Here is a 27,145-nt window from a genome sequence, read left to right as displayed (position 1 = left end):
ATGAACTGGTATGATGTATGCAGACACTGGCAGATTTACTCAGTCTGTTTTCCTTAGTTATTTGGAAAAGAAAACTGTCACCTCTATGGTCAGTCACTCAGATAAGTGTCTCAGTCAGCTGAAGTGATGGAGTGACCCAGATGTTGTCAGCCACTGATTGAAGGCCTTGCCTCATCGCACAGTGTCATGTTTGTTTAGCTAACAAACTCATTCTGGGACTGATCCTTCTCTAACACAGGTGCTCAATAATAGGTGCTTGCAACAGCATTAGCACAAAGGCAAGGCTCACAATCTTCTGCTTTCCTTCTTTTTAAAAATATACTTCCAAAAATACATTTGAATAGGCTGAAAAAGCAGACATCCTGTTTTTGCACATTTAACACACACTCTAACCTTAATATGGTAAAACTCCTCCATATTGAAAAGGAAACATCAGCTGACATCAGCTGACATTAACTGGCATGATGTATGCAGACACTGGCAGATTTACTCAGTTTGTTTTCCTTAGTTATTTGGAAAAGAAAACTGTCACCAGCCAGCCCTACCAGCTTTAAACAGAATACTTAGAATGAATAATATTATTATCAGAAGAATACATACAGACTGGATAGATGGATGGATAAATGGATTTCTACATATTGCAGAAAGCTCATTCAATAACATAACTGTACTTGTTAGATCAGTAGGTCCAAGTATGGCATGTTCTTAAACAATACAGTGAATTATGCATTTGAGTGTTCAATAAAAAAAATCCATTTTCTGATTATTATTATTTACTTTGCATTCTAATTTTCTTAACTCTCTTATTTGATTCACAAACAATGTTGAATTGAGTCAATCATGTCAATAAGAATAGGGCATCCAACACAGTTTTCAGTTATAAGAGGCATTAGCACATTCAGTACGTGGGTCACTCAATTGTTAATATCCCCAAGAAAACTACTTACACTGTGGAAATAAGTGTATCTATAATCTCCTTTTGCAATCTTGGATCCTTCCTGTAAATCTCCAGCAATAGTAGAGCTTGGTCATAGTTGGCACAATACACTTTATAGACATTCTCCATCTCTTCTTTGAAGTCTTGGAATAAGGTGCCTACAGTGGCCAAGTTATAAGACAGTAACATCAATGATTCAGTCAGATTTCCATGACAGATGCCCATGAAAAATATCAAAGGCCATCAAAGCAATAATTACAAAATTGTCCTCAAACCTTTGCAATTAATTCTTCCATATTTATCCGGAATATATGAGGGAAAGTTCACATGTTACTGAAAAGATTTGAGACCTGCAGTAATATTTGGCTAATTAAAGCAAAAACTAACTAGTGGCTAGAATTTGGCAGAGTTGATTAACTATCAGCCACTGTTTATTGAGCATTGCTAGTTTCTCGAAGTTGCTGGCTTGCAATTTTACAAGTGACAGTAAAAGCCACAATTTCCCTGTTGCAGGCTAAATCCAGGTGGGCAATATATGGCTATGAGCTACCTTTTTGCAAGCTCTCCACTTTTACAGTCATGGCAAGAAATAAACCTGTCACCTTCCTTAAACTAGGAAACATACAGTGTGTTTGGAGAGTGATTCACACCACTGAAAACTTTCCAATAATGTCCATCAGTTGATTTTAAAAGACACCCTCCCCGCGTGCCTTCTGTCAAAGGCAAATTGAGGACTTTGGCTTTAATGTGCTAGTGACATGGTAGATACAATGGATAGCAGTCATGGAGTGTGTCTATGTGTACACAGAAAAACAGACAGAAGGCACAAAATGTGGCAGCAGGAGCTACAGCCATCAGTACAATCAATACGGTTTTCTCATTTGTGGAAGTTGTTTTTCCCTATTCTAAAACTTTACCCTAGTAATTTTGCCATTGCATGATTTGTTACTTTCCCTGACCATTCTCTTTCCTGACAGAGAACAATAGACAATAGAGCATGTGCACAAAATGAAATCCAGCAGACAACATTTAGCCCTTGAGGCCCCTAAATATGGCTTCCAGGTTCTCGCAGAAGTCCCTCGAACATCTTGCATCCAAATAACCCCAATCTCTCAAAAGGCAACAGTTTTCTCCCCTGTCATTCCAAAAAAGTGGGGGAGTGGTTAAAAACTGGCCAAAATGGCAGCCAGAAAAGACACCATGTAACTTCAGGTGTGCTGAAACATGCTATATGGCCTACTGGCAGGCGCAGAAAAGGAAAACGGCCATGCCCTGTTTGAAGTTGCATAGAGTATAGCTGTTGTAGTTCAGCCAGTTGCTGATGATGAGGGGTTTGGGGGCTCAAGGCCTGATGGTTCTGTGGGTGCCCAGACAGAAGAGGTCTTGGAGCAAGATGTTGTTTCTGAGTGTGGAAATGAAACTGCTTTGGAAGCTGACAGGCAGGGAAGGGAGGATAACATGAGCTCATCCAAAGAAACAGCTGGCTTAGACAGAGATACCAGGCTGCTCATGCAGGGGAAGAAATTCGGGTGCAAGCAAAGCAATGGGAAGGAGAGGCAGAAGTGGGTCTCTCGAGGTCAAAAGAATGCATTCATGTTTTGCAGTCTTTAAATGAGAGAGCTGTGAGGATTTCAGATCAAGCAACGTTGCTACTGGAGTGGGAAACTCCTATGCTGTTCCTGGTTCATACTCTAAGCTCACAGCCCAAGATTCCTAGTCAAGTTTTGCTTCCTGCTTTAAGGATTTACCTATGGATTCATGCTCTTGTTTTGTTCCTTGTTTGCTGGATTAGTGTTCAAGTTTTAGCTAGTGTTTTTGGATTTACATTTTGCCTATAGGACTTGCTTTCTATAGGCATACTTGGATTTTTACTCTATTATTTGCTTAAGGTGCCTTTGGCCCTTTCTTATATGTGTTTTATCAATAAACTGTTTATTACCATGTCTGGTTTCCTAGTGAGTGCTTTGAGCAAGGTGAAGACCTGCGGTGCAACAATAGCTCTTCTAGGCTTTAGTCACCCCCCCCCCCACCCCCACCGCCACCCCCGGCGCGCGCTTACTGCCACTTGTCAAAAAACTTTTACCCTCATAACTCATTGCTTCTTTTATATCCTTTCTCTTTTTCATGTCACTGCCTACCTTGTCCTAATTTCCTTAGCCTCTTTATGACTTCAACTATCTGTCCATCAATATTTTCTCCCTTTTATATGGCACAGTTGCTCCCCTTCATCTTGAGTGCATTGAGATTTCTTCAGAAGATCCTTCCTTGCTGGTCCTTTCTTACCCAGTTCCCTGTTCTTCTATTCCCCACCCCTAGCCTACTTTTCCACCTGGTCTTCTTCCTGTGTTATCTTTTCCCCCCATCTATGGTCGATTTAGTACTGTATTTGCTCCAACTTTCCTTCTTCCCAGCTACCTATTTTTTTAACTTTCCTATCTCTCACACACTCGGAAACATGTTAGCAGACAGTGGAGCTGTCGTAAACGAGGAGTTATACACTCCCTGTAGCCAGCCCCAGTTAGCAGTCTGGCTGCTGCTCATTGGACCAATGGAAGTTTCCGAGCACTTTTCAAAGGCAGCCTCATGTAGAGCGCATTACAGTAGGCCACCTGGAATGTAACCAAAGCATGTACCACAATGGCCAGATCTGATTTCTCTAGGAACGGACACAGTTAGTGCACTAGCTTTAACTGTGCAAATGCACTCCTGGTCACTACTGATACCTGGGCCTCCAGGTTCAGAGCCGAATCCAGGAGCACCCACAAACTGCAAACCTGGGTTTTCAGCGGGAGTGTAACCTTACCTAATACAGACTGACTCGCATTCAAAATTTATTTTATTCACTGTATTTGTATACCATAAGATATCAAGCTGTTGCTGTTGGCCAGTAATAAGAGAAGATATGAAGGAGACAATTTAGACAGTGTATATGGAGCTGGTCCGGGCTCCAAGGGAAAGGGGGGAAAAAGATACCATGTGTAAGTACACCTTTGGTTTTGTTTTAATCCCTCTGAGCCATGACCACCTGCTCCTTCATCACAAAGTTGCCCCCCCCCCTTCCCTCTCCACCACAAACAGCAGAAGTCTCTCTTGTGGTTTGATATTCTGCCTAACTGATCTATGATCTTAGCCATAGGCATTTTCCCACTCACTGATACGAAAAAGCTGATCATGTTCCTGGTTCACTGTAGCTTCAAGTCCTTGTAGGAAATGTTTGGAAACTTGTAGAACATCATCAATATTTGAGAACAGATCTTCCAGGTTGAGTTCAGGCAGCTGAAAAACACAACAGGACTGTGCACAATGTCCTATTCCGTGCTAAGCATGTGCCTTTATTTTATACAAGAAAGTGACTTGCATAATGATTAGTCTCTTCCATCTCTTCTCCCAATACTATCTCAAATACCTGCTTATTTTATGAATGCAGAGAAGTAGATCAAGTTATTACAAAATTAATGCAAAGAACTGGAGAGCTATTAGAGTCAGTAGCCCCTGAGCGCCTACTAAAGGAATTCAGAATTTGGAAAGTTACTTTTCTGAACTATTTCCAGAATTCACTGATCACATTGTCTAAGGATTCTGGAAATTATAAACTATGGAAGAAACATTATGGAAACAAGATCCAAAAGTAATCTTCAAGAAAACCTCTGAATATCTATGCATTCTCTGTTCCTGCTGAAAGAATTACAGAACATTATAAAAACTGCTTGTAAATTATGTACTATCGCAGCCCACAATGTGCAGTATCCTCTCATATGGATTATATTCAGTCAAATTATCTGTCAGTTTTCCCTCTGTACTACCAACACATAACTTTGAATGTCACTAAAAGTATTGAACGCTTCACTTTTTTCATCTCTGAAATGCATTTCTGTTTATACAATTTAAGATAATCCGCAGAGGCTTTTAAATGTACTGCTGCATTTTAAACATTTATTTCCAAATAAATATGTTGAGGCTTAGTTCTCTTTTTCTCACCTGCTTATTTTGGAGGTGTCTATGTATATCTGAAATGCACAGTTGAAGATTATGTACATAGCTGATCTCTGTGTTGATGAGCTCTTCAACTGCCAGTCGCTGGTTCTGCTCCACTCTGTCAGGGCAGGACACTGGGTCATATATATGTTGGTCAGTCTCAGGAGCTTCTGTGGCCGGGAGTTCTTCAGGGTTGTCATTTGCCATGCTAGGAGCTGTAAAGAAAGCATAAAAGTGAGCTTTGGTCAATATGATCTTATTAAAACCTGAGCCAAGATTGTAATTTAAGTGACTTTGAGTAGTTTAACATAAAACTCATGTATTATAGAGACTGAGTAAATACCCAGGAAATTCCTTGGATATTCTTGGTTTGGCTCTGAAACCCAATCTGCTGTTTTCATGTGTCCTCAAGTTAGCTGGCTAATGGTGATCCTATGAATGATAGACATCCAAGGACACAAGTCATCAAGTGTAAACTTAGAGCCTTTATTGAATCAGTTCCACCTGTAGTGCAATATTCCTCTTTTCTTACTGCCTTCATTTTTGCTGAACCCCCATAAGTGGTTTAGATTATAAAAACTTATAAAGGCTTATATCTGTAGACAACTTATTGGCTTAGTCCCTTGTTTGTAATATAGATATAACATGTAAGAACTCACAAGGAACTTGTGATGAAGAGAATAGAAATTTTAACTAACTTTCTCCATGTTATTATTAAAAATCAAAGACTGAATCTTCACTGTATTTCCAATTTATTTGTATGGTTGTGAAAGCTGGACAGGGAAGATAATAGGCAGAAATTCAATAGCTACTATGGACTGCCAAAGGTACATGAGGAACGGATCTTAGAGCAAATCAAGACTGAATTCTTCTTCAAAGCCAAAATGACTAAGCTGAGGTTGTCGTACTGTGAATGTATCATGAGATGAAATGACTTATTAGAGAAGACAATAACACTTTGTAAAGTAGAAGGCAGAGGAAAAGAGGGAAAACACAGTATAGGTGGATTGATTCAATCAATCAAGCTCTGGGCCCTGAGTTTGCAAAACTTGAGAGTTGATGACTGAGGATCCTGGAAGTCATGATAAATTGGCAGAGGTCTTCTATGTTAACAATTTTATATAAATGATACCCTCATTTTCACTTATTTGAATCAATGGTTTTGTTGTGTTTTCACTTTGCTTGTTCCCATTTCTACCGTTCATATCAAGACAAACTCAGAGGGAGTTACTGTGAAAGGATGATGATTGCTACTTAATAGGGTTGTGATGTGAACTGATGGAAACCAAACACAATTGTGAGTAATTTTTTTAATACACATTGCTTTGAATGCAAGCAGACACATAAATCTGGAATCTTGATTCAGCATAATGATGGTGCTAATTAAACCTTTACACAGGGCTATGTTCTTCCTCCAATTGCTCCAACTTTGTGGTGGAAAAAGGAATTCTAAAGAGGAGGAAGAGGAGAGGATGGGGGTGGTCTTGAACAAAAAAAAAAAAGTCTGATGTAAGATGGTTAACCATCACCTTCCAATTCTCTGCTCATTATTCCAACCTCCCACAGTTCATTTTCTTCCAAATGTGTGCCTTCCCTTTCACATATGGTTCATGCAAAATGGATTGCAGAAGAAATAGGGCTGAGGGGCTTGTGTGATATAACACACTTCCTTCCTGCTCTCATCCACCCACTCACTGTGCACAGATTCTTTGCAAAAAAAAAATGAGTATGTGCAACTGGGAATCTATGTGGCATAGCGTTTTATAGATAGAACTTCATGGCACGTAGGTCTTAGTGGAAAAACTGTCTGATATTGGGCTAAGCCAGCTATACAAACTGGTAGCCCCTTCAATGAACGAAACTTCTTTGCCTGGTAAGAAGGGGAAGGAAAGAGAGTTATTGAGACAGAGGAAAGTTATATAAGGTGTTGTGCAAAACATGTGATTTGGCCCTTTGAGCATTCTACATAGTGTTGTTACTGCTCCTTCTGTTAGCATTTGTATATTTTCTAAGAACAGTGATTCACAAACATCAACCCCAAGATGTTGCTGGATTTCACCTCCCAGAAATCTGAATCAACATGAGCAAGAATTGAGAGTTCTTAGAATTGCATTCTGCCCACTCAAGGTCATCAATTTATGAACCACTGGTCTATAATGCATCATAAAAAGTGGTCACCTTGATTTTTTGGCCTTATACACTCAGGTATATCAACACATGAATAAAATTGTCATGAATATACGACCAAGCTATGTTTGCCAATAGACCAAAAACCATTTCCTGAAAACAGCTCTGAATCAACTTCAGCTATCTATATTACTTAAAATGACAGCTTTGCATCAGGCACATATATAAAGATTCAATAAAGAGTGTGGGTTTTGTTGCGTCCTTGGGATGCTGAGAAAATCCTTCAAAACATTTTTACTTATGGATTATTGCTTCATGAGACACCCAGCATTCACTCTACGTTCTATATGGTTTTATTTTTAGGATATAATTCCTGGAAGTATGAACAACTACAACCTGCCCTCCACATTTGCTAGAATTAGGAACACAGGACTCCTGTGAATGTGAAAAACCACAGTTTTAAAAATTAACCTGGGAGAATACCTCTCTGGGAATTTATAGGTCATCTAGCATGACTTTATGGTCAACTTCTTCTGGAAGCTGACAATAGAATCACACTGGAGGAGTTAGATTTTTTTTTTAGAAATATTCGTCTGTCGGAATCTCTAGGTCCTCCAGTATAACTTTACTGTCAACCTGCAGAGGAAATTGGACATAAAGCCACACTTAAGGACTTCAAGATTCCTAGAGAGAACATTTAATCAATTCTATGAATTATCAAATCCACAAAAGTCAAATCCACAAATGTGGTGGGCCAGTTGTACAAAACTGATGGCATTCATGTCAGAATCAAGGTACACCTACTCAAGGAACAAAGCAGAAATAAAGGGTGACAAATACAATTTAGTAGGTTTTATGACAAGTTTGTTAATTTGACCATCTGTGGTTACCAGGAGTTTTGAAAGTCTTATCTCATAAAAGATGATTTCATATGCTGTCGATATTCACAGTTCATCAGATTAGCATTCCTGCCAGTCTAGAGACTACTGCTGACCACAAGTATACACATTAATTATCTCCTTACATCTTAGGCCCCTTCTACAGAGTTGCATAAAACCCAGATTATCTGCTTTGAACTAGATTATCTCACAGTGTAGACTCAGATAATCCAGTTCAAAGCAGATAATGTGGATTATCTGATTTGATGTTCTGGATTATATGACAGTGCATAAGGGACCTTAATAAAATACATTTTGTCCTTTTAAAAATTTCTTCATAGAATAAGCATATTCTGAGTCCTCAATTATAATGAGCAAATTTTTAAATTGATTATATGGTTATATCCAATACATCATGGTTTAAGATAGCAGGGGGAAGGACAAACAAGAGTCAGAACAGCTCTGTGTTGTTAGAAGTTGCAATATTTTCAAACTTAACCTTTCCACGTCCTTTCTCATTTTTTTCTAGATTCTAATACTTTTTCACTATATTTTTAGGGTAGTGATCTCTCACTCTCTCTACACACACACACACACACACACACACACACACACTTAGGAGCCATCTCTATGGTGGTACATACCTTAGTTAGTAGTTACATTAATAACATCTTGTTTGGATTACTGTGATTCGATCTATTTAGGGCTGCTTTTGAAGAATGTTGGAAAATTCAGCTGGTCCAAAGAGCTGCAGTCCTACCGTTACCTGGGGCTGGCTAAAGAGAGCACACAACCCCCCTATTACAACAACACCACTTGCTGCCAATGTGTTTCTGGGCTCATTTCAAAGCAAAGGCTATAAAGCCCTATTTAGCTCACAGCCTGGTTATTTGGCATGTCATATCTCCCTATATTAGCCAACATGGACTCTGAAAGGTCCTTCAATTCCAGCACCATTGGAAGTAGTGGTGGAACAGAGGGTCTTCTTAGTGGTTGCCCCTGGCCTCTGTGAATTCTTGGTGGTGCCCTCCCTGTTGTCCTTCCAGCAGCAGGCTAAAAGCCTTTTTCCTTCAGGCAGGATATTAAAGTTTTTAAAGAATGGACCAAACAATCTCTCATTCTTGGGATTGCCAAAAAGCAAAGTTGACTTGATTGCAGACAGTTAAGAAAAAAGTTAATTTGGTGATATAATCTGCAGCTGCGCTCAACCTGTTGTACTTTTAGATAACAAGGCACACTTTTCTATTAGTTACAGTGCAGAAATGATTCTAAGCAGCAGCTGTGTAGCAGAATGAATGCACAGCAAACTCTTAATTATTTCAATTGGTACTATTGCATTTTACTGTCAGAGGTTGAGATATATGCCTGTGGACTTCTTGCATCATTTATTAACATACCTGTACTGAACTATACTTTTTGGTCTGAGTGGGTAGGGGCTACCATTGCTTGCTCCAATTGAGGCAGCAAAACACATTTAGACAGTTATGGTAAATAAACAAGTACAACTGCTACAAAATGCTAATAAGCCTCTTTCCAGAAGAAAGTGAAATATGATATGCATTGCAACTATGGAGCTCCTTACTGCTTGGAAATGTGGGTGGAAGAAAACAATGTTTTCCATTGACTACACGTTCGCTTTGTATGCAGCATGGAAATCAGCATCCCTTCAGCTGAAATTCTGCCTTGAGAAAAGATTTCTGGATGTCATATAAAAATGAGCAACATGCATACTTCTTATTCAGCACCAACCTCTGTTTCACCCAACTGAACTAAAAGATTTGGATGAAAATAATCTATATAAAAAAGACATGCGAAAGCAAATGGTCTGCCTTTCGCCATGCAGCACACAACCATGTCCTTACATCAAAGCATTACATCCAAAAACTATGTTCCAGACTCTGTTGTATATCCATAGTGTGAGGTTATTTTTAACTGATTGCTGATGATGATCAATTGTATTCACTGCAGGCCAGTAGCTGCAAAAAAACATTTAAAAATCTTTGGAATCTAAATGGGGAAACTGTAGAGGGCTCTTTTACAGAAGCATCATTTACTTGAATAATTTAAAACTGTTTATTAATGAAACAGAGAGGCAGAAGTAGGAGGTTGGCACCCTTACCATGCTCATTTCCCCAGAGATTTTGACACCTACTGGGTCACCTTTGTATGAGAATATTTCAGCACCAGGTGTGGTGTTGTTTATTCTATTTGTATTGAGTTTGGTTTATGGATGTTTTAGAGGCTTTAAAATGGAATTAAAAAGCAACTGCTGAAAAGCAAAAAGCAGGCTGGATCTACACTGCCCTATATCCCAGGATCTGATCCCAAATTAACTGATTTGAGCTGGATTATGTTAGTCTACGCTGCCAGATAATCTGGGATAAGGAGATAATCTGGGATCAGATCCTGGGATATAGGGCAATGTATATCCAGCCTTATATTCACAGTATGAGGCCTTAAAATCCAAAAGAAACTGGGATAAAAGGGGGGTGGCTAGATGATGCACATTGAAAATGTGCACTGGATCGCAGGGTCGGAGGAAAAATACATGTTAAAAGGGTTATTTTAGAACCCTTCCAAACAGCCTCTTAATCCAAAGAAGTGGGGCAAAAAAATCACGGTACCTTAAGGAATGTCCAGACACAGAGTTCTCAGTCTCGGTAAATAGTCCCCCAGAATCCAAAATGGCTTAGTTTTAGCGGATTTTGCAAAACTGACATGGGACATCCGCCAGAAGTTTGCTCTTTTTTTTTTTTTTTCAATTGACTCTCCGAGATGTGATGCATCTGATAAATGGTGATGTGGACATAAGAATGTGCACACAAGCAGATTTTTTTGTCATTATCTCTCCTCACTCTCCTGCTGCCTTTACATTTGCTCTCTTTTGCTCAGTTTTCCTTTGGGAATCACTTGCCTGCCTTGCTGGTACCCACTATTTAATTTTGTAAATATGAGAACAAAAGAATGGTTGAAGAGAGTTCTCGTGGGAATTACTGTTTTCTTGTGCTTCCATTTAGCCACCTGTGTGTCCGTGGCCCCTTTTGTTTATCTTTCGCATCATCTATTTCAGGATTATAAAATGAGGATTAGAGCAGTTCACACCAGCCTATCACAACCAAGTCTCATGTTTTTTGGGTTTTTACTGAAAGGATCTACAGTACTCTGTAGAAGTGCATTTTTGGCCGATTGCGAATTTAAAGAGGACTTTTTAAACACCTGTTTTTCAGCCGATCCCACAATCCAGCATGCATTTTCCATGAGCATCATTTAGTTCACCTCCCTTTTATTCCAGTTTCTCTCAGATTTTAAGGCCTTTGCAGAAGAAAAATCCAGCAGGTTTTTATTTATAATCATGATCATTCTGATCCTATACTGCCCTCCTAACCATCTTCACCTATTGTAATCCCTTTTGGTTCCCATACTCAATAGAAATTTTCTGTATGTTTGTTGTTCTTATACAGCACCGGCATACCAATAAGTTAGTGGATTCATGCACTAAGACTTACTGGACCTTTTGGAGTAAGGCAAGAAGTGGGCAGACAGCATCAAGACCTATATGGTTTCTTGCTGCCCACCCACAAGCAAAGCATCTACAACCTGGGAGAGAGCAGATCAATCCCATAAATTTGTGAACCTCCAACAATCCTCAGAAATACAGGGTTTGGAAAAATATTTACTTACTTACTTACTGTATTTGTATACTGCCTTTCTCAGCCCGCAGGCGACTCAAGGCGGTTTACTGGGTAAAATACTAGGTTTACTGGCCACCAGAGGCACTCCAAATGGCCAGCTACTGGTCAAAGGACAACTACCAAGCTTACAAATCAACTACCAAGCTTACAAATTCTGTATTTTGTCTGTGGGTTTGTTTGTTTTTGTTAAAAATGTAATACAAATGTCTGGTTGCTGATGACATGATAAATAAATAAATACTGGATAAAATTCAATGCTTACAATATCATAAATACAATTAAAACATTACATATAATAAAAACTAAACAGAATCAATAAAATATAAATCCATAGTGTCTCCTAGTTAAAAATGTTGTCTGGTCTCGTGGTCTAGTCGTTCCGTTGTCCTATGTTAATTACTCTGCATTTGCAAACGCTTGCTCAAAAAGTCATGTCTTGACTTTTTTTCCAGAATGTTAAAAGGGAGGGGGCTGATCTAATATCTATAGGGAGGGCATTCCATAGCCAAGGGGCCACCATTGTCTCCACCAAACGTACTTGCGATGAAGACGGTAATGAGAGCAGGGCCCTCCCAAACGATCTTAAGGTCCTAGATGGTTCATATATGCCATGTGTTCAACAGGTAGTAGCAACCAGTGCAGTTTCTTGGCAGTTGTTTGCTGCCTGCCATGCTGCCAAAATGAGCCCCACCCCCTGGTTCTAGTTTGCCATAATATTTAGCAAGCTTTTGCCCAGATTCGAGTCCCACTGACTTGGATTCTGCATGTGCCTCTTTCTGCAAGCAGCTGATTCACAGAGCAGTTCAGTACCTCCATTCAAACCTTGCCTACCCCGGCTCTATTGGCATCATAAGGAGAGCCCCTTGGTCGGATTTCAGCTGTGAAATCTTAGAAAAATTGACACTGCTGAACTGTCAATCCAAAGGGAAAGCAAATATTATTTATGGAGCCTTTCATATTTAAGAATTATAGGATGATGGGCCTCATCACCGAAGTGTATGGATTTGCCACATATCATTGCTCCATGCCCCACTTCGCCCAATTTACCTGGACCCCTATCCCATAGGGGGAAGCATTGCTGCCCTGCTGCCCCCAATTGCTCCTGAGTAACTGCAGGTGTATGCTGCTTGCTCTCCCCTTTCAGCACGGAGCCCAGCCAGAAGTCCCTGTGTATCATGTAATGGGTTCTGTGTCAAAACTGTCATGCATTAGCATGAGTAGCATGCAGATTGACTCTAGCCCAGTTAACTGTGTGTGTGATGAAATTGGCTCATAAAAGAAAAACACACGAGACTTCTGCTTAAAGTAGAAAAGAAAATATTGTAGTATTGGCAGCATACAAAAACAAAGTAGCAGGATTACTGTTTCCACAAAAGTAACATGAAACAATATCTTCTGAGAGATATCACTACTCAGCTGAGATAAGCAGGAATCCTTGTCCTCTTCTCATGGCTGTGTCTTCGCAGGACATCTGCAGCATAGTTCCCGGCTTACACAAAGCAGAACGGCACAGAGGCATAGATGCACAATAGCATAAACGCACAATGGCCAAGAACTAAACACACAGTAGCTATCTTTATACACATGAAAATAACACTCCCAATTAACTCTTCAATTAACTGAAACAGCTGTAGCACAAACAGCCTTGAACCTTACAGCAACTTAAAGTTATAGCACAAACAACATTGATCCTTACAACAACTTAGATAAAATACGTTGCAACCTCTTAGTAGCAACAAAAACTGGAGACCAAGTGGATTATGATGGGCAAATCAGCCCATCTGATGATGTGGTATGATTCTGTTTTAACTGCTGTGGTTGCATCTCATGGCATCCTAGATTGTGTAGTTTGCTCAGAGGTACCAGAGGATGGCTAAGGGTTTGAGAAACCTCTCCTTCAACTGTTAATTGCAATTTTTTTAATAGGATGCTGCTTTGGAAGTTCAAGTGGAATCTCAATGTTGTAATAGTGTACTGTGAATGGGTCCCAGGGATATTCTAGCACTCTGATTCTGTCACACACACACCCAAGTCACATGAATATTTGTACAATGATGATTTCAACTACTCTGCCTTCAAACTGATCCAGAGGTTTCATTATAGCTACAGAGAACAGGGTTGAGTTTCTGGAAAACACGATTTGAATGTCTCCCCCAGTTTATAGACTGATAAGAATAAACACATTCACATATCTGAAACCAACTTGGTAATCTGAGAAAAAGAGCTTAGGCCAGGAATTGTGGGTGAGGGAGTACACAAGGAGAAAGCACTTAACCAAGAGCTGTGTGGGGGAGGAAAAGGAAAGCAACATTTATACCATACTTTTGCTAACCATGATGCACTTGTGTGTCAAAATAGGAAAGACAACTGTATTGTCGTTTCAACCATTCAGACTGAATGCTAAAATGGGAGCAGAAATGGAACAGTTAAGAATAAAATAGGGAAAGCTACAGAGCCATAGATAAGGAACTATTTTTAAATAAGCAATGCATGGAAGTGGAAGAAGACAACAGAATAGGAAGGACAAGAGACCTCTTCCAGAAAATTAGAAACATTGGAGGTAAATTTCAGGCAAAAATTGGTATGATAAGAAACAAAGATGGCAGGGACCTAACAGAAGCTGAAGAGATCAAGAGAAGGTGGCGAGACTATACAGAAGATCTGTATAGGAAGGATAATAATATTGAGGATAGTTTTGACGGTGTGGTGAATGAATTAGAACCAGACATCCTGAGGAGTGAGGTTGAATGGGCCTTAAGAAGCATTGCTAACAACAAGGCAGCAGGAGATGACGGGATCCCAGCTGAACTGTTTAAAATCTTAAAAGATGATGCTGTCAAGATGATGCATGCCATTTGCCAGCAAATATGGAAAACACAAGAATGGCCATCAGACTGGAAAAAATCAACTTATATCCCCATACCAAAAAAGGGAAATGCGAAAGACTGCTCAAACTTCCGTACAGTGGCCCTTATTTCTCATGCCAGTAAGGTAATGCTCAAGATCCTGCAAGGAAGACTCCAGCAATACATGGAGCAAAAGTTGCCAGATGTTCAAGCTGGGTTTAGAAAAGGTAGAGATCAAATTGCCAATATCCGCTGGATAATGGAGAAAGGCAGAGAGTTTAAGAAAAAAATCTACTTCTGCTTCATTGACTATTCTAAAGCCTTTGACTGTGTGGATCATAATAAATTGTGGCAAGTTCTTAGTTGGATGGGCATCCCAAGCCACCTTGTCTCTCTCCTGAGGAATCTGTACAAGGACCAAGTAGCAACAGTCAGAACTGACCACGGAACAACAGACTGGTTCAAGATTGGGAAAGGCGTACGGCAAGGCTGCATCCTCTCACCCAACCTTTTTAACTTGTATGCAGAACACATCATGCGATGTGCGGGGCTGGATGAATGCAAAGCTGGGGTGAAAATTGCTGGAAGAAACATTAACAACCGCAGATATGCAGATGACACCACTCTGATGGCCGAAAGCGAGGAGGAACTGAGGAGCCTTCTAATCAAGGCGAAAGAAGAAAGCGCAAAAGCCGGGTTGCAGCTAAACGTCAAAAAAACCAAGATTATGGCAACAAGAATGATTGACAACTGGAAAATAGAGGGAGAAAATGTGGAGGCCGTGACAGACTTTGTATTTCTAGGCGCAAAGATTACTGCAGATGCAGACTGTAGCCAGGAAATCAGAAGACGCTTACTTCTTGGGAGGAGAGCAATGTCCAGTCTCGATAAAATAGTAAAGAGTAGAGACATCAGACTGGCAACAAAGATCCGCCTAGTCAAAGCCATGGTATTCCCTGTAGTAACCTACGGATGTGAGAGCTGGACCTTAGGGAAGGCTGAGCGAAGGAAGATAGATGCTTTTGAGCTGTGGTGTTGGAGGAAAGTTCTGAGAGTGCCTTGGACTGTGAGAAGATCCAACCAGTCCATCCTCCAGGAAATAAAGCCCGACTGCTCACTGGAGGGAAAGATACTAGAGACAAAGTTGAAGTACTTTGGCCACATCATGAGGAGACAGGAAAGCCTAGAGAAGACAATTATGCTGGGGAAAGTGGAAGGCAAAAGGAAGAGGGGCCGACCAAGGGCAAGATGGATGGATGGCATCCTTGAAGTGACTGGACTGACCTTGAGGGAGCTGGGGGTGGTAACGGCCGACAGGGAGCTCTGGCGTGGGCTGGTCCATGAGGTCACGAAGAGTCGGAGACGACTGAACGAATGAACAACAACAACAGAGCCATAGTCCCCCAGTAACATATTCAGCATTCCAGTATCTTCTCGTGCTAATTGTTTCTTCCCACTGAGCCCTTGTGCCTGGCAAGGACTGAAAAACTTTGGGAAGGAATGGAGATGCTAAGCAGATTATCTGGTGAGTCCAAAGCAATAACTCAGAAGCAGCCTAGAGCAAAGAGGGCTAGCACCACAATTATTTTTAAGTGGCCCAAGAGCCCTCCCTTTGACCTGATCATCAGCAAGAGAGTCCAGGCCCCAAGATCTGGGAAAGGCAGAGGACTTAGATCTCCAAAATCCTAGTCTAACCACTATACCACAGTGATTCTATGACCAAAATGTGAAAATATGTGTGCTTTAAAGGTGTTAACCTCTATGTTCCAAAGAATCCTATCAACTCTCCAAAGTTTGCAGTAGGCCTCCTCATGAAAGACATTTCTGGAGCACAGAGAAGTTGATTTTAGAATATCTGCTATTTTCTAACAGGAAAAAAGAGAGGGTGGGAAACATTTCTTGCAAGAAACATACCTCCTCCCTTTGTCCTATTTCCTTCCTGCTGGTAGTAAATTGGAAGAACTGAAGTCTGATGGTTTCTTTCCTGAATTCTGTGTAATATTTTTTTTTCAAAATGAAAGAGAAAGAGATGCTGACAAAATGTTCCAACTACAGTCATGTTGTCAAATAATATTATCAAGAACTAATATCCCCTCCAGGATGACCATTAGAGGGTGGTCAAATGAAAAGGATTGCCATTAAAGACAGTTTTTTTAGTAGTGGCATCCTAGTGATGGAACAGCCCTTCCAGATATTCTGGTCTTTGAAAAATCAGACAAAGACCTTTTTTTCAGCTAAGTAGTTCAAACAAAGTACTTACTCGGGCTTTTTCAGAATTTCATCAGATGTCCCTTATAAAGCCAGGGGACAGTGGGGGAAATCAGTGTCACTCTGCATTCCCTACCCATCAGGGGTCATCAAGGGTCGTGGTATCCCATCTCACGTTTCACTGCTGTCCCCCACTTCCTCTTCTCCTCCTCTGACGTTCTTGTATGAGGAGTCAGGTATACACCAGACTCCTTTGGGCTTTATTTATCTGCGCTGCCACAGGGAGCCCCACCAGAATTAGCCCTGGGGACTCTGTGCTAGCAACACAGAGAAGCGGAGAGAAAACACCTCTCAGCTTCAATGTGATGAGGCTCCAGGGGACTCTGTGCTAGCAACACAGAGAAGCAGAGAGAAGACACTTCTATGAGATGAGGTCCTCAGTTATTCAATATGTGTTTTAATTCTGGGATTAGTTTTTATTGTTGTTGTATTTATGTTGTTTTGGTTTTCTGTTTTACTTGGCAATTGCTTTGTTTTCCATATTTATTGAGTGGGTGAGTGGCTCAGATTACACAGCTTAGTAAAGAAACAAATTTAAAAAGTGTATCCTACATGGAAGTGGCAGGGCATAAAGATAAAGGAGCTAAAGAGAATATAGGACCAAATAAAAACTTAAAATTTGATAGGAGAACAAAAGATACTGAAAGGAAGTGGGGCTATAAGGAGGCTGTTGTGGACTAAAGGGCAGGGAAACAAGAGAACATATTATATTTAGAATCGGGACTGATAAAGCGTCTGTAGTTCTGTTGGATAGAAACAGAATTCTTCCATTCATAGTTTTTACCATACCTGCATCACTGTTACACAGCAACTGCTCAAAAGGTTAGGGACAAAAAGATGCAAGGGACTAGATTACATTTGATTTGAACAAACTGACCAATGGTTTGGCCAAAGACTTTTAGGTGATTTGAAAGGGCTTAACTTTGACAATTGTACCACTGGAGTTGTAGAGAAGCGGGAATGGGTTTGGAGGCCTGGAGTGTCTAGATTCCCAGAAGGCTGAATTAGACACAGATGGGTTGAAGGCAAAATAATTTTCAATGGCCAAAGAGAATGTCAGCAGAGAAAGCACTCAAAAAAACGGACGTACTCTCAACTGCAATCACCTGATTTTACTTATAGTACCACTTGACAGAAAAGCAGAGCAGTACAGAACAGTGGAAAATTGCTGTGCCAATTTCTAATTGGTCCTGGAGGGTGCCGGCTAGGATCCACAGCCCCATTGGAGGAGGCACAAGTCTACCTATGCCTCTGAGCCAATCAGAAGTGAGGCGGGAAATTTAATAAATTGTCATTTGTGTATTTGGAGCTTGGGTCTGTCCTTCCCAGAAACTAGGTGCATCTGGGTAGAATGAGGCAACACCCCCTGGAAAATGTTAGAAAAAATCAGATAAAGGTGAGAAACTTTGTGTCTCTTCTTGAGAAAACCAATTATATATCCTGGGATTATTCCAGGGTATTGTGACAGGGTTATAATTATGAAGCCATTATACTCTTTCACACATGCTGATTTTCTATATGATGGGTGTTCTTAAAAGTAGCACACAGATATAGCCCCATACTCCTCCACTATGAAATGGTATCAGACAGGTTGTGTTGCATGTGCTGTCTAAAGATGGAAAGTTCTGATGAGGGATATCAAGCAGCAAGGAGCTTGCCTCATCTATTTCTCCTTGGGGAAATCCCTAACAGTTTGAGCTGTTGCCTTTTTTCCAGCAGGATCCTTGTACTGTTCATATCAGCATGAATTTATGCGGTGCTATTCCTTAACTCCCCCGGCTGAAGGTCTACATGTGCAGCTGTTAACAGCAGCCCTGTCAAAAAGTACATGGTTGGCTAATTTGCTGATTTTGTTAAAGGGGTAGAAATGCCCATTCCACACATACACACATCCCTTACCATCTCCTGTGAAAAGCGCCTGCCTATTTCCTCCCGGGGAAGAGTAGAACAGGCAAGACCTGGAATGTGGTTATGCAACCTTTCCTCTCCTCCAAGCAGGAAGAGACAGCACTCCCTGATTAATGGCTGCTATCCTGAAGATTTTGCTAACCCCACACATTTCCAAGGTCTTGGCTTTGTTTGGGATGGAGAATAACTCCACTGTCAGCAAAGCCCTTGCTGCCAAGCGCTTCTGTGTCTTGCTTATTAATTCTTACCTGCTAATTAGCCAGGGAATTCTGACTTGTTCAAGCTGATTCTGGTGCTGCTTGTGCTGGTGCCTTTGAGAGAGTTAATGAACAACCCACTGTTTTTCACTTGCAGTAGTGACACAGCCTTACGTGGGCTAAAAGGAACAGCCTTCTCAGTTGTGTGCCTGCTGAAGGCCCGGCCCGGCTCTGTTCATTTGCTGCTGCCATCCTCTCCCTATGCTGTTTACTGCAGTTACAGGCTGTACGAGAGTCCCAGAGAGTCAGATGAGCCCGCCTGCTCAGTACTCCCTTTTACTGCAAAACGTAGCCACAGCAACAAACATTGGCACTGGCAGCCAGTCAGCTGTGGAGAGTGCTGGATGAATGTAGTGAATGTCCTGCTCAGGGGAAAACCAATAGCCAGGCCCAAGAGGAGAGGAGGGCAAGTTGCCCAGGGGAGGGAACAAACATCTATACAAAGTGGGCAAATAATGTGAGGGGCAAAAAGGGTGGGCCCCACAAAGTATATTTCAGTGTTGGTCTGCTGCCACATCCAAGCCCAATGCACTTCTTCACCTGTTTACTGAGTGGCAGTCCCACACATGTTCCAGTGACAGCACTCCTTAAGTAGCTTCATTCATTTTTATTAGCAAGCACAATGTGGATCTTTATGACTGCCATGAGTCAGCAGGTTTGGCTTTTCAAAACACTCCCCAAAAAGTATAAATGGCCTGCACTCATGTTGCCAGGGCTGACAGGTGGGGACATAACCTATCCCCTGGGACTGATTTCTGAGCATTTGGTAATTGCACATTTTTGCACCATAATTGCCCCAAATCAAAACAGAGTTGATTGGGAAGGAGCACAAATTGTACCAGCAGATGAGGTAGGTTTCATGTTTAATTCATGTTTATTAAATTTTCACAACTTTATAATCATGTTTGAGGGCTGGAGGAAATGAAGACTTCATACAGTAGCAGCCAGCCAAGCCTTCCAGCCAATTTCATAATGGCATAGCTCTCAATTTTCAGAGCCAAGTTAGATTGTTTTTCCTTTCAGCCTTCCCTCCCCAGCATTTAAAACGACCTCAACAACTCCCTTTATGTCATGTAATCCCTTGGGCTATTCCTCCAACCTTCCCTAAGGTGACCCTAAAAGATGTGGAAAGACTGGCACATCTCCATGGTGCTGCCAACCTCTCAATATGCTGTCACTCACATGGGAGTTTTTTATTCCCGTTGTGCTGAATTTCCTGTCAGCATTGCAGAAGGCTCCCTTTTCCCCTTCCTTTTTTTTTTCCAGAATGGTGGTTACTTGTCTAATCAACTTTGGTCATAGCTGCTTCATTTTGACTTTGATATTTTATACTTCTTTGTTTTAGGATATTGGTCTTTATCTGTATGATAGTTTCGCCTTTGTTTTGTATTGGTGGGATTTTCTTTAAGTACAGTTTTCTACAGAAAAGCAAAATGTACATTTGATATGTTAATTAGCATGTGCATAAAAATTAAACTGATGAAGTTTTAAAAACACAGTGGAATGGTGCACAGAGAATATTTCCACTGAGTTAACTGAATGCAAACAGGGGATTAATTATGACTTTCCCTGCCAAATCAGGAGAACTGGAGTGTATGGACCAAGGGCATAAGTTTTCCGATATTTTGATGCTCAAATTTCTAAGGCGATTCCACCTGAAAATCCTCACTTTTTTTTTCATAAATGCCTCAATGATTCTTGGTTAGATGTTTTCCCTCCAAATTCTGTGTATATGGTTATTGTGTGAGATTTTAGTCTCTAACCTTGCTAGAATATTGGTATAATGGCAAAGGAGTGTATAGTTACATTAAACAAATAATATGAGTTTATAAAACACAATTTTATGGGTTTCGAGACTTTTCATCTTGGTAACTACAAAATAACTAGTCTTAACACAATTCACACTCTCAGTTTCACTTTTCAGCAAGGCAGTGAAGCAATTTGAACATAGGCTCCCTGAATCTCTCTAGCTAGAAGCCCCAGGGTGCCACAGGCTGTATATACACATGGAGTGTGTGTGTAGAGAAGAGACAAAATTCCAGGATGTTGAAAAATACTATTCGCCTAAAAAATAAAATGGTCTTTTTCACTACCTTGAAATGTCATCTCTTCTTTAAACCTCTTCTGGGCAGGTACAGATTTGCATATCACCCATCCTTGCTCCATTTCCTGGAAGCACTCCCACCACATCTTTATTACACAGCACCACCTTCTTTCCACCAATCTTCATTACTCACAGTCACCATATAATGTGATATACTACAATATCAAAACATAAATATCAGTTGGATCTACTTATTTATTTATTTAAAACATTTATATTCTGCCCTTCTTACCCTGCAGGGGACTCAGGGCGAAGCAAAACATATACATGGCAAACATTAAATGCCAGAACATAAAACCTTATTATTATTATTATTATTATTATTATTATTATTATTAACTTTATTTATACCCCGCAAAATCTCCCAGAGGACTCGATGCGGCTTACAAAGGCCAAGGCCACCAACAACAATAACATACACATACACAATAAAGTCATAAGCAAATAAAAACATCAAGCAAAGCATTAGAACAATAAAAACAATGACACAGTGACACATTTAAAACCAAGGGCCGGGCCAAGTGTAATAGACAAAATTTAAAAGTGCTGGACTTGACAAGTGATATATAGAGGTATTTGGAGGTAGGTGCAATGTGCAAATAACCCTGAATCTCTAACAAAGTGCATTTGGGACTTGATGCCAGGAGTTTCCTATTCTGGAAAGGCACACTGGAACAGCCAGGTCTTCAAATTCTTCCTAAAGACAGCCAGCGTTGGGACTTATCTGATGTCCTTGGGGAGAGAGTTCCAGAGTCGGGGGCCACCACAGAGAAGGCCCTGTCCCTCATTCCCACCAGACGCGCCTGTGACGCAGGTGGTATCGTGAGCAGGGCCTCTCCAGATGATCGAAGGGAATGCGTAGGTTCATATATGGAGATGCAGTCACGCAGGTAGGCGGGTCCCAAACTGTTTAGGGCTTTGTAGGTAAGCACCTGCACCTTGAATTGGGACCGGAAGATGAACGGCAGCCAATGGAGCTCCTTAAACAGGAGGGTTGACCTCTCTTTGTAAGGGGCGCCATTTAACATCCTGGCCGCCGACCGTTGGACCAGTTGGAGTTTCCGAGCCATTTTCAAGGGCAGCCCCATGTAGAGCGCATTACAGTAATCCAAACTAGAGGTGACCAAGGCATGGACCATCCCGTCCAGATTAGCCTTTATGAAGTACGGTCGCAGTTGGCACACAAGTCTCAGTTGTGCAAAAGCCCTCCCGGCCACTGCTGACACCTGAGCCTCAAGCGTAAGTGAGGAGTCCAGGAGGACACCCAAACTGTGGACCTGTGATTTCAGGGGGAGTGTAACCCCGTCCAGCACAGGTTGCCACCCTATACCCCGATCCGGTTTTCAATCGACCAGGAGGACCTCTGTCTTGTCGGGATTAATCTTCAGCTTGCTCCTCCTCATCCAGACAGCCACAGCGGCCAGGCACTCGTCCAGCACCCGAGGGGCTTCCTTGGAATTAGGTGGAAAAGAGTAGTAGAGTTGAGTGTCATCTGCATAGAGATGGCACCTAACTCCAAAACTCCGGATGACCTCTCCCAGCGATTGTGTGTGTGTGTGTGTGTGTATATATATATATATATATATACACACACACACAGACACACACAATATATTAAAATCACTTATATCAACATTAAAAGTTGCTTAAAAACCATCTCAGGACACCATTTTGTCTCACTACACTGCCCCAAAGGCTTGATTCCACAGCCAGGTCTTCACCATCCTTCTGAAGGACAAGATGGAGGGGGCTGATCTAATATTGCCAGGAAGGGAGTTCCATAACCAGGGGGCAATCACTGAGAAGGCCCTGTCTCATTGCCAGTGATGGTGGCAAGAACAGGAGCAGGGCCTCCCGAGAAAATTGTAGTTTCCGCAGTGGTTTGTAAAGGGAGATGCGTTCGGACAGGTAAACTGGGCCGGGGCCCTTTAGGCCAAAATCAGCACTTTGAATTGTGCCCAGTAGCAAACAGGCAGCCAGTGGAGCTGATGTAACATGGGAGTTGTATGCTCTCTGTATGCCACCCCGGTTATTAACCTGGCTGCCTCTTATTGGACTATTTGAAGCTTCCAAACCATCTTCAAAGGCAACCCCATGTAGAGCACGTTGCAATAGTTTATCCTGGATGTAACGAGAGCACGGACCACCGTGGCCAATTTGCAGGGTTAGAGGTGTGAGAACCTCATGGAAATGCGAATACCATGGAGGTGGGGAAAGGCTTCCTGGAGGGCTAATCAGATTTGTGGAGCTATCAAGTGTATGTAAGGGCTTCCCCAAAAGTGGGGAGCATGAAGAATGTGTCCCCAGTAGCCAAATCCACACCCTAGTGTTGTCATGCACTTTTATATGACAGTCACATGCCTTGGCAAGAATGGGGAAAGGAAAGCAATCACCTTGTTCTCTGAAACCTGGAACCACAAATGTTTCAGAAGGAAGAAGGGGGGCACAACTGCAGCCACAACTACCACACTCCCAAAGCCTGGGATGCCATGTGAATGCAGATTCATACTTCAATCCCACATCTCAGAGGAAAGAGATGATACAGGATAGCAGTCACCAATCATTCCCTCCCTTTTGTGTTCACATTCATATAGCAGCCCCCCATCTCAGAATGTAGCTGACTGACACTGGCAGCTCTGCAGCAGCTGGTGAGGGTGATTGCCGATGCCTTGCTGCCCAAAACATGACACACTTAACTGGAACGGGCAGAGCAGCAGTGATGGCTTTCACCAACTCCCAAAGCCCAGAAAGCAGCTGACACATCTGAATGGAAAGAGCAGCACCAAACCTCATACAACAACTGGTTTTGGGAGACGGCTGATATGGTGGATTACTGATGCTCTGCCCACCTGAAGTGTGTCTACTGTGTGTCCATCCACACAATAGTATCACGTCTCAGGAGAAGGTTGGTGACAACCATGATGATCTGATGTTCACACCTCCTCACCTGGGGGGGGGGGCAAACTCATGAATAATAAATCTGTGGATGTCAAACCCATGAATCTGGGGAGGGGGTCCGTCTGTACAACATAACCTACATAACATTACAAGATCATGCTGGCTTTGTATTCTGATTACTGCTGCAGTCTCTGCTTCAGGGATTTGTCAGCATTGACTGGTCATATCTCGTATTTTGCTCAGGGTACACTTCTCCTGTTGTATATCTAAATAATTGGAGGTCCAAATTAGATGTGACACTAAGCTTGTCACTGGGAGTTGTGTCAAGGTTTTAAAATTAATAACAGGTGCAGGGGAAGTGGTTTTCAGTTGTACCATGGTGATGCGGGAAAGGAACGCAAACATTTTTCTTCCCATCACAGTTCTGGCAAAAAAAAAAAATCACCCTCTGACCCACATCTGCTGCTAAATCCAGAAGCAAAGCAATCCTTGGTTGTCAGTGGAAGCTTTCCTTCCAGCAGTAATATCACATGGGGAGATGGATGATAATTGGGAACATGGCAGAAGAAGAAATGATTAAACCTTGGCATTTCTCCCTTCCATACCCATGACAAAAATGGGTAACTTGACTCGGGAGAATGTACCAATTATAGCTATTTTATTTAAATCACTGAAGCCAGAGAGCAGAATCTTGCACTGCTCATGCAAGTTTCCTGATGTTCTGGAGGATACAGAACCTTTTTGCATGAGGCAAGTAAATCACATTTCTATCTGGATAGCATCTTCTGTTGCAGCCTACTGCACGACCTTGCCACTCTTTTGTTGTTGTCCCATGGGAGACCCTTTTAAAAGTTTTTTTTTTAAATTAACATGAAAAATCGAGTGTTGATCTCCTTTCTTGCTTCTGCCAGAATGTAATTTCCTATGTGAAAGTTCAATTGTTATATCATTGATTCTGGGTAATCAGTGGACATATGCATTGTGTGGGGAGATTATTTCCAGAGTCTGTTGTGACAATGGTAACACACAATGACTTGGCATTGCCTCATTCTCCCTCTCTCTCACCCCTCCCCCAGTGCTACTGTAGTACTGGAATGAATAGGATTGGGATGGAATAAAGACTCAAGAAAGATGACAATTCTTCACTTTGACTTTCTACTTATCCCCTTCTGTGTAGGGATAATGCCCGACCTTTCTTCACAACACCATGATGACAAAACATGGGCAGGAAAGAGGTAAGGTGAAAGAGACTCCTCCTTTGAGGGACCCCAATAGAATCTGGATTGGGATCATGCTGAAACAGGGGCTGTTCACTTGTGCTCTCTCCCTCCGTCCCCAACATCTCTCAGAAAAGAAGCAATTAAAAGAGACAGGGATAATGTTGGAGGAGGTAGTGAGTAGGCAATCTGTGTGTGATAAAATTTTGGTAATAAAATTATCTGTAATCTCAAAACAAATCTGAACATTCTTAAGGAAATGCAGCAACCCCAACTTCATGGTGTTTGTGCAGTCACTGCCATTGTAGTGGAGGATAAAGCATATAGTCTCTAATGATCAGTAGGTCCTCCAAGACTTCTGAAGAAATAGGAGTGTGATGAGGTTGCAGGGTGAAAGAAAGGAAAGATCCACTGTGCTAGCCTTTGCTTAAACAACATTGAATATCATTCTGTGTAAACATCAGATAGGTAGGGAACCTCTAGATGTTAGGCTACAATTCCAATAATTCATGACTTTTGGTCATGCTGATGGGGATGATGATGTCCAGCACAATGTAGAGCACAGGTGGTAAGTGTGGCCCTCTACATGTTGAACAGCATATTCTGAAATACCTCAGAATTGGCCGTGCAAACTACAGCTGCTGAGAATTTTAGCTCAGCAACCGCTGGAAGACCATGTAGTTCCGACTTCTGGTCCACCCTTATGAAAACGTCCATGTACTATCTCCTTAGCTATTCAGAGCACCTCATAAGAGACTTTGAGGAAATACATTCCTTTAAAAGTGGCATTTAAAAATGACCACCGTGAGTTCAATTTTTTCATCAGCTTGTCACAGTGACATTTTCACACTCCAGTAAATTGCATTAAATTGAACAGTACAGTTCACATGATTGAAATGTTTCAAAATGTTAAAATATCAAACTATTTTGGCCAACAAGGACTTGAAATGCTTGGTTTGGTCTGAGCTGCTGAAAACTGCCATTCAAAATGACTTCACCCACACTGAGATGAATACATGTAAAGAGAGATGCAAGAAATGTAGCAATATAGAGTGTTAGTACATCATGAAGAGAAGACCATGACTTTAAGATCTCTTTGGTCATGATCATTTTCTATCTAATATACCTTACGTATCATCATTGTCATCATCATCACCACCAGCAGCTAACCTTTGCTTCCAAAAAAGAATGTCGTCATCATACAAGGATTTCCTCCTTTGCTGTACTCAATTCCATACGTTCATACTTTGAAAATTCAGTATTTTTTGATGCAAGACATATAAAGGTAAGCAGGAAAAAGTGACAGAATCATGGAGGGGGTTTTCTTGGCTCAACCTGCTCCTCAGTGTAGGATCTTCAGCCACAACACCCCGAGCAGGTTATGAGAAAGACTTACTGGATAAAAATATTAAAATAGTGCTCATATTTTTCATTTCAATTCATGTTACAAAACAAATTAAAGGATAATCATAAAACATTTAAGAGTGGGATGGCACGCGTATATATGGTATAACAGAGAGGTGAAGGAGAAAAATTTCGGTAATCATTTCGTGCGAGCCTCCCTATTACGGACATGGATGAGGTATAAAGCTCTTTTTTATAAGACAACACCATTATGGATTTCAGCAATGGAGGCGCATCAAAGAAGACTACTAGGATGGAGGACATGGCCAAGATACAAGGATATATTGGTGAAGGGAACAACAGAGATGAAACCATTTGAACAATTAAAGACTTTATTTAGCAATATAACTTGGTTGAATTACCTACAAATTAAAGATTATTTTAAACAAGACCAAAAAACAGGTTTCGATTGGAATGAGAATACATGGGATAGAATACTAAAAACACAAAGGAAAACGGTTACAATATTATATAATAAACTGCTCCAGTGGATGACAGAAACAGAACAAGTGAAAACCTCTATGATTAAATGGGCAGAAAATATAAGAAGGCCCATCCACTTTGGGGAATGGGAAAGGATATGGAATAAAAAATTGAAATATACATATGCTATGGATTTAAAAGAAAATTGGTA

General features: G+C 41.2%; 1 protein-coding gene across 3 annotated transcripts in view; it reads right to left on the bottom strand.

Moving 5' to 3' along the window:
* Nucleotides 1-27,145, bottom strand: part of ARHGEF37 (Rho guanine nucleotide exchange factor 37) — a 92,057-nt gene that overhangs the window by 29,419 nt on the left and 35,493 nt on the right. For 2 of the 3 annotated variants that reach the window (XM_067463720.1, XM_067463719.1), the window contains 3 exons: nucleotides 4,916-5,127; nucleotides 4,090-4,213; nucleotides 948-1,095 (listed from right to left, as the gene is read on the bottom strand). In XM_067463720.1, coding sequence (XP_067319821.1) covers nucleotides 948-1,095; nucleotides 4,090-4,213; nucleotides 4,916-5,127 — 484 coding nt within the window. Of the gene's footprint in view, nucleotides 1-947; nucleotides 1,096-4,089; nucleotides 4,214-4,915; nucleotides 5,128-18,879; nucleotides 19,185-27,145 lie in introns of those variants that run through there. The other variant, XM_060765054.2, reaches the window with a different exon arrangement.

This window comes from Anolis sagrei, chromosome 2 (genome assembly GCF_037176765.1).
Source record: "Anolis sagrei isolate rAnoSag1 chromosome 2, rAnoSag1.mat, whole genome shotgun sequence".
NCBI lineage: Eukaryota > Metazoa > Chordata > Lepidosauria > Squamata > Dactyloidae > Anolis > Anolis sagrei.
The sequence above is the reverse complement of the archived record's forward strand: the minus strand, read 5'-3'. Positions and strand labels throughout refer to the sequence as shown.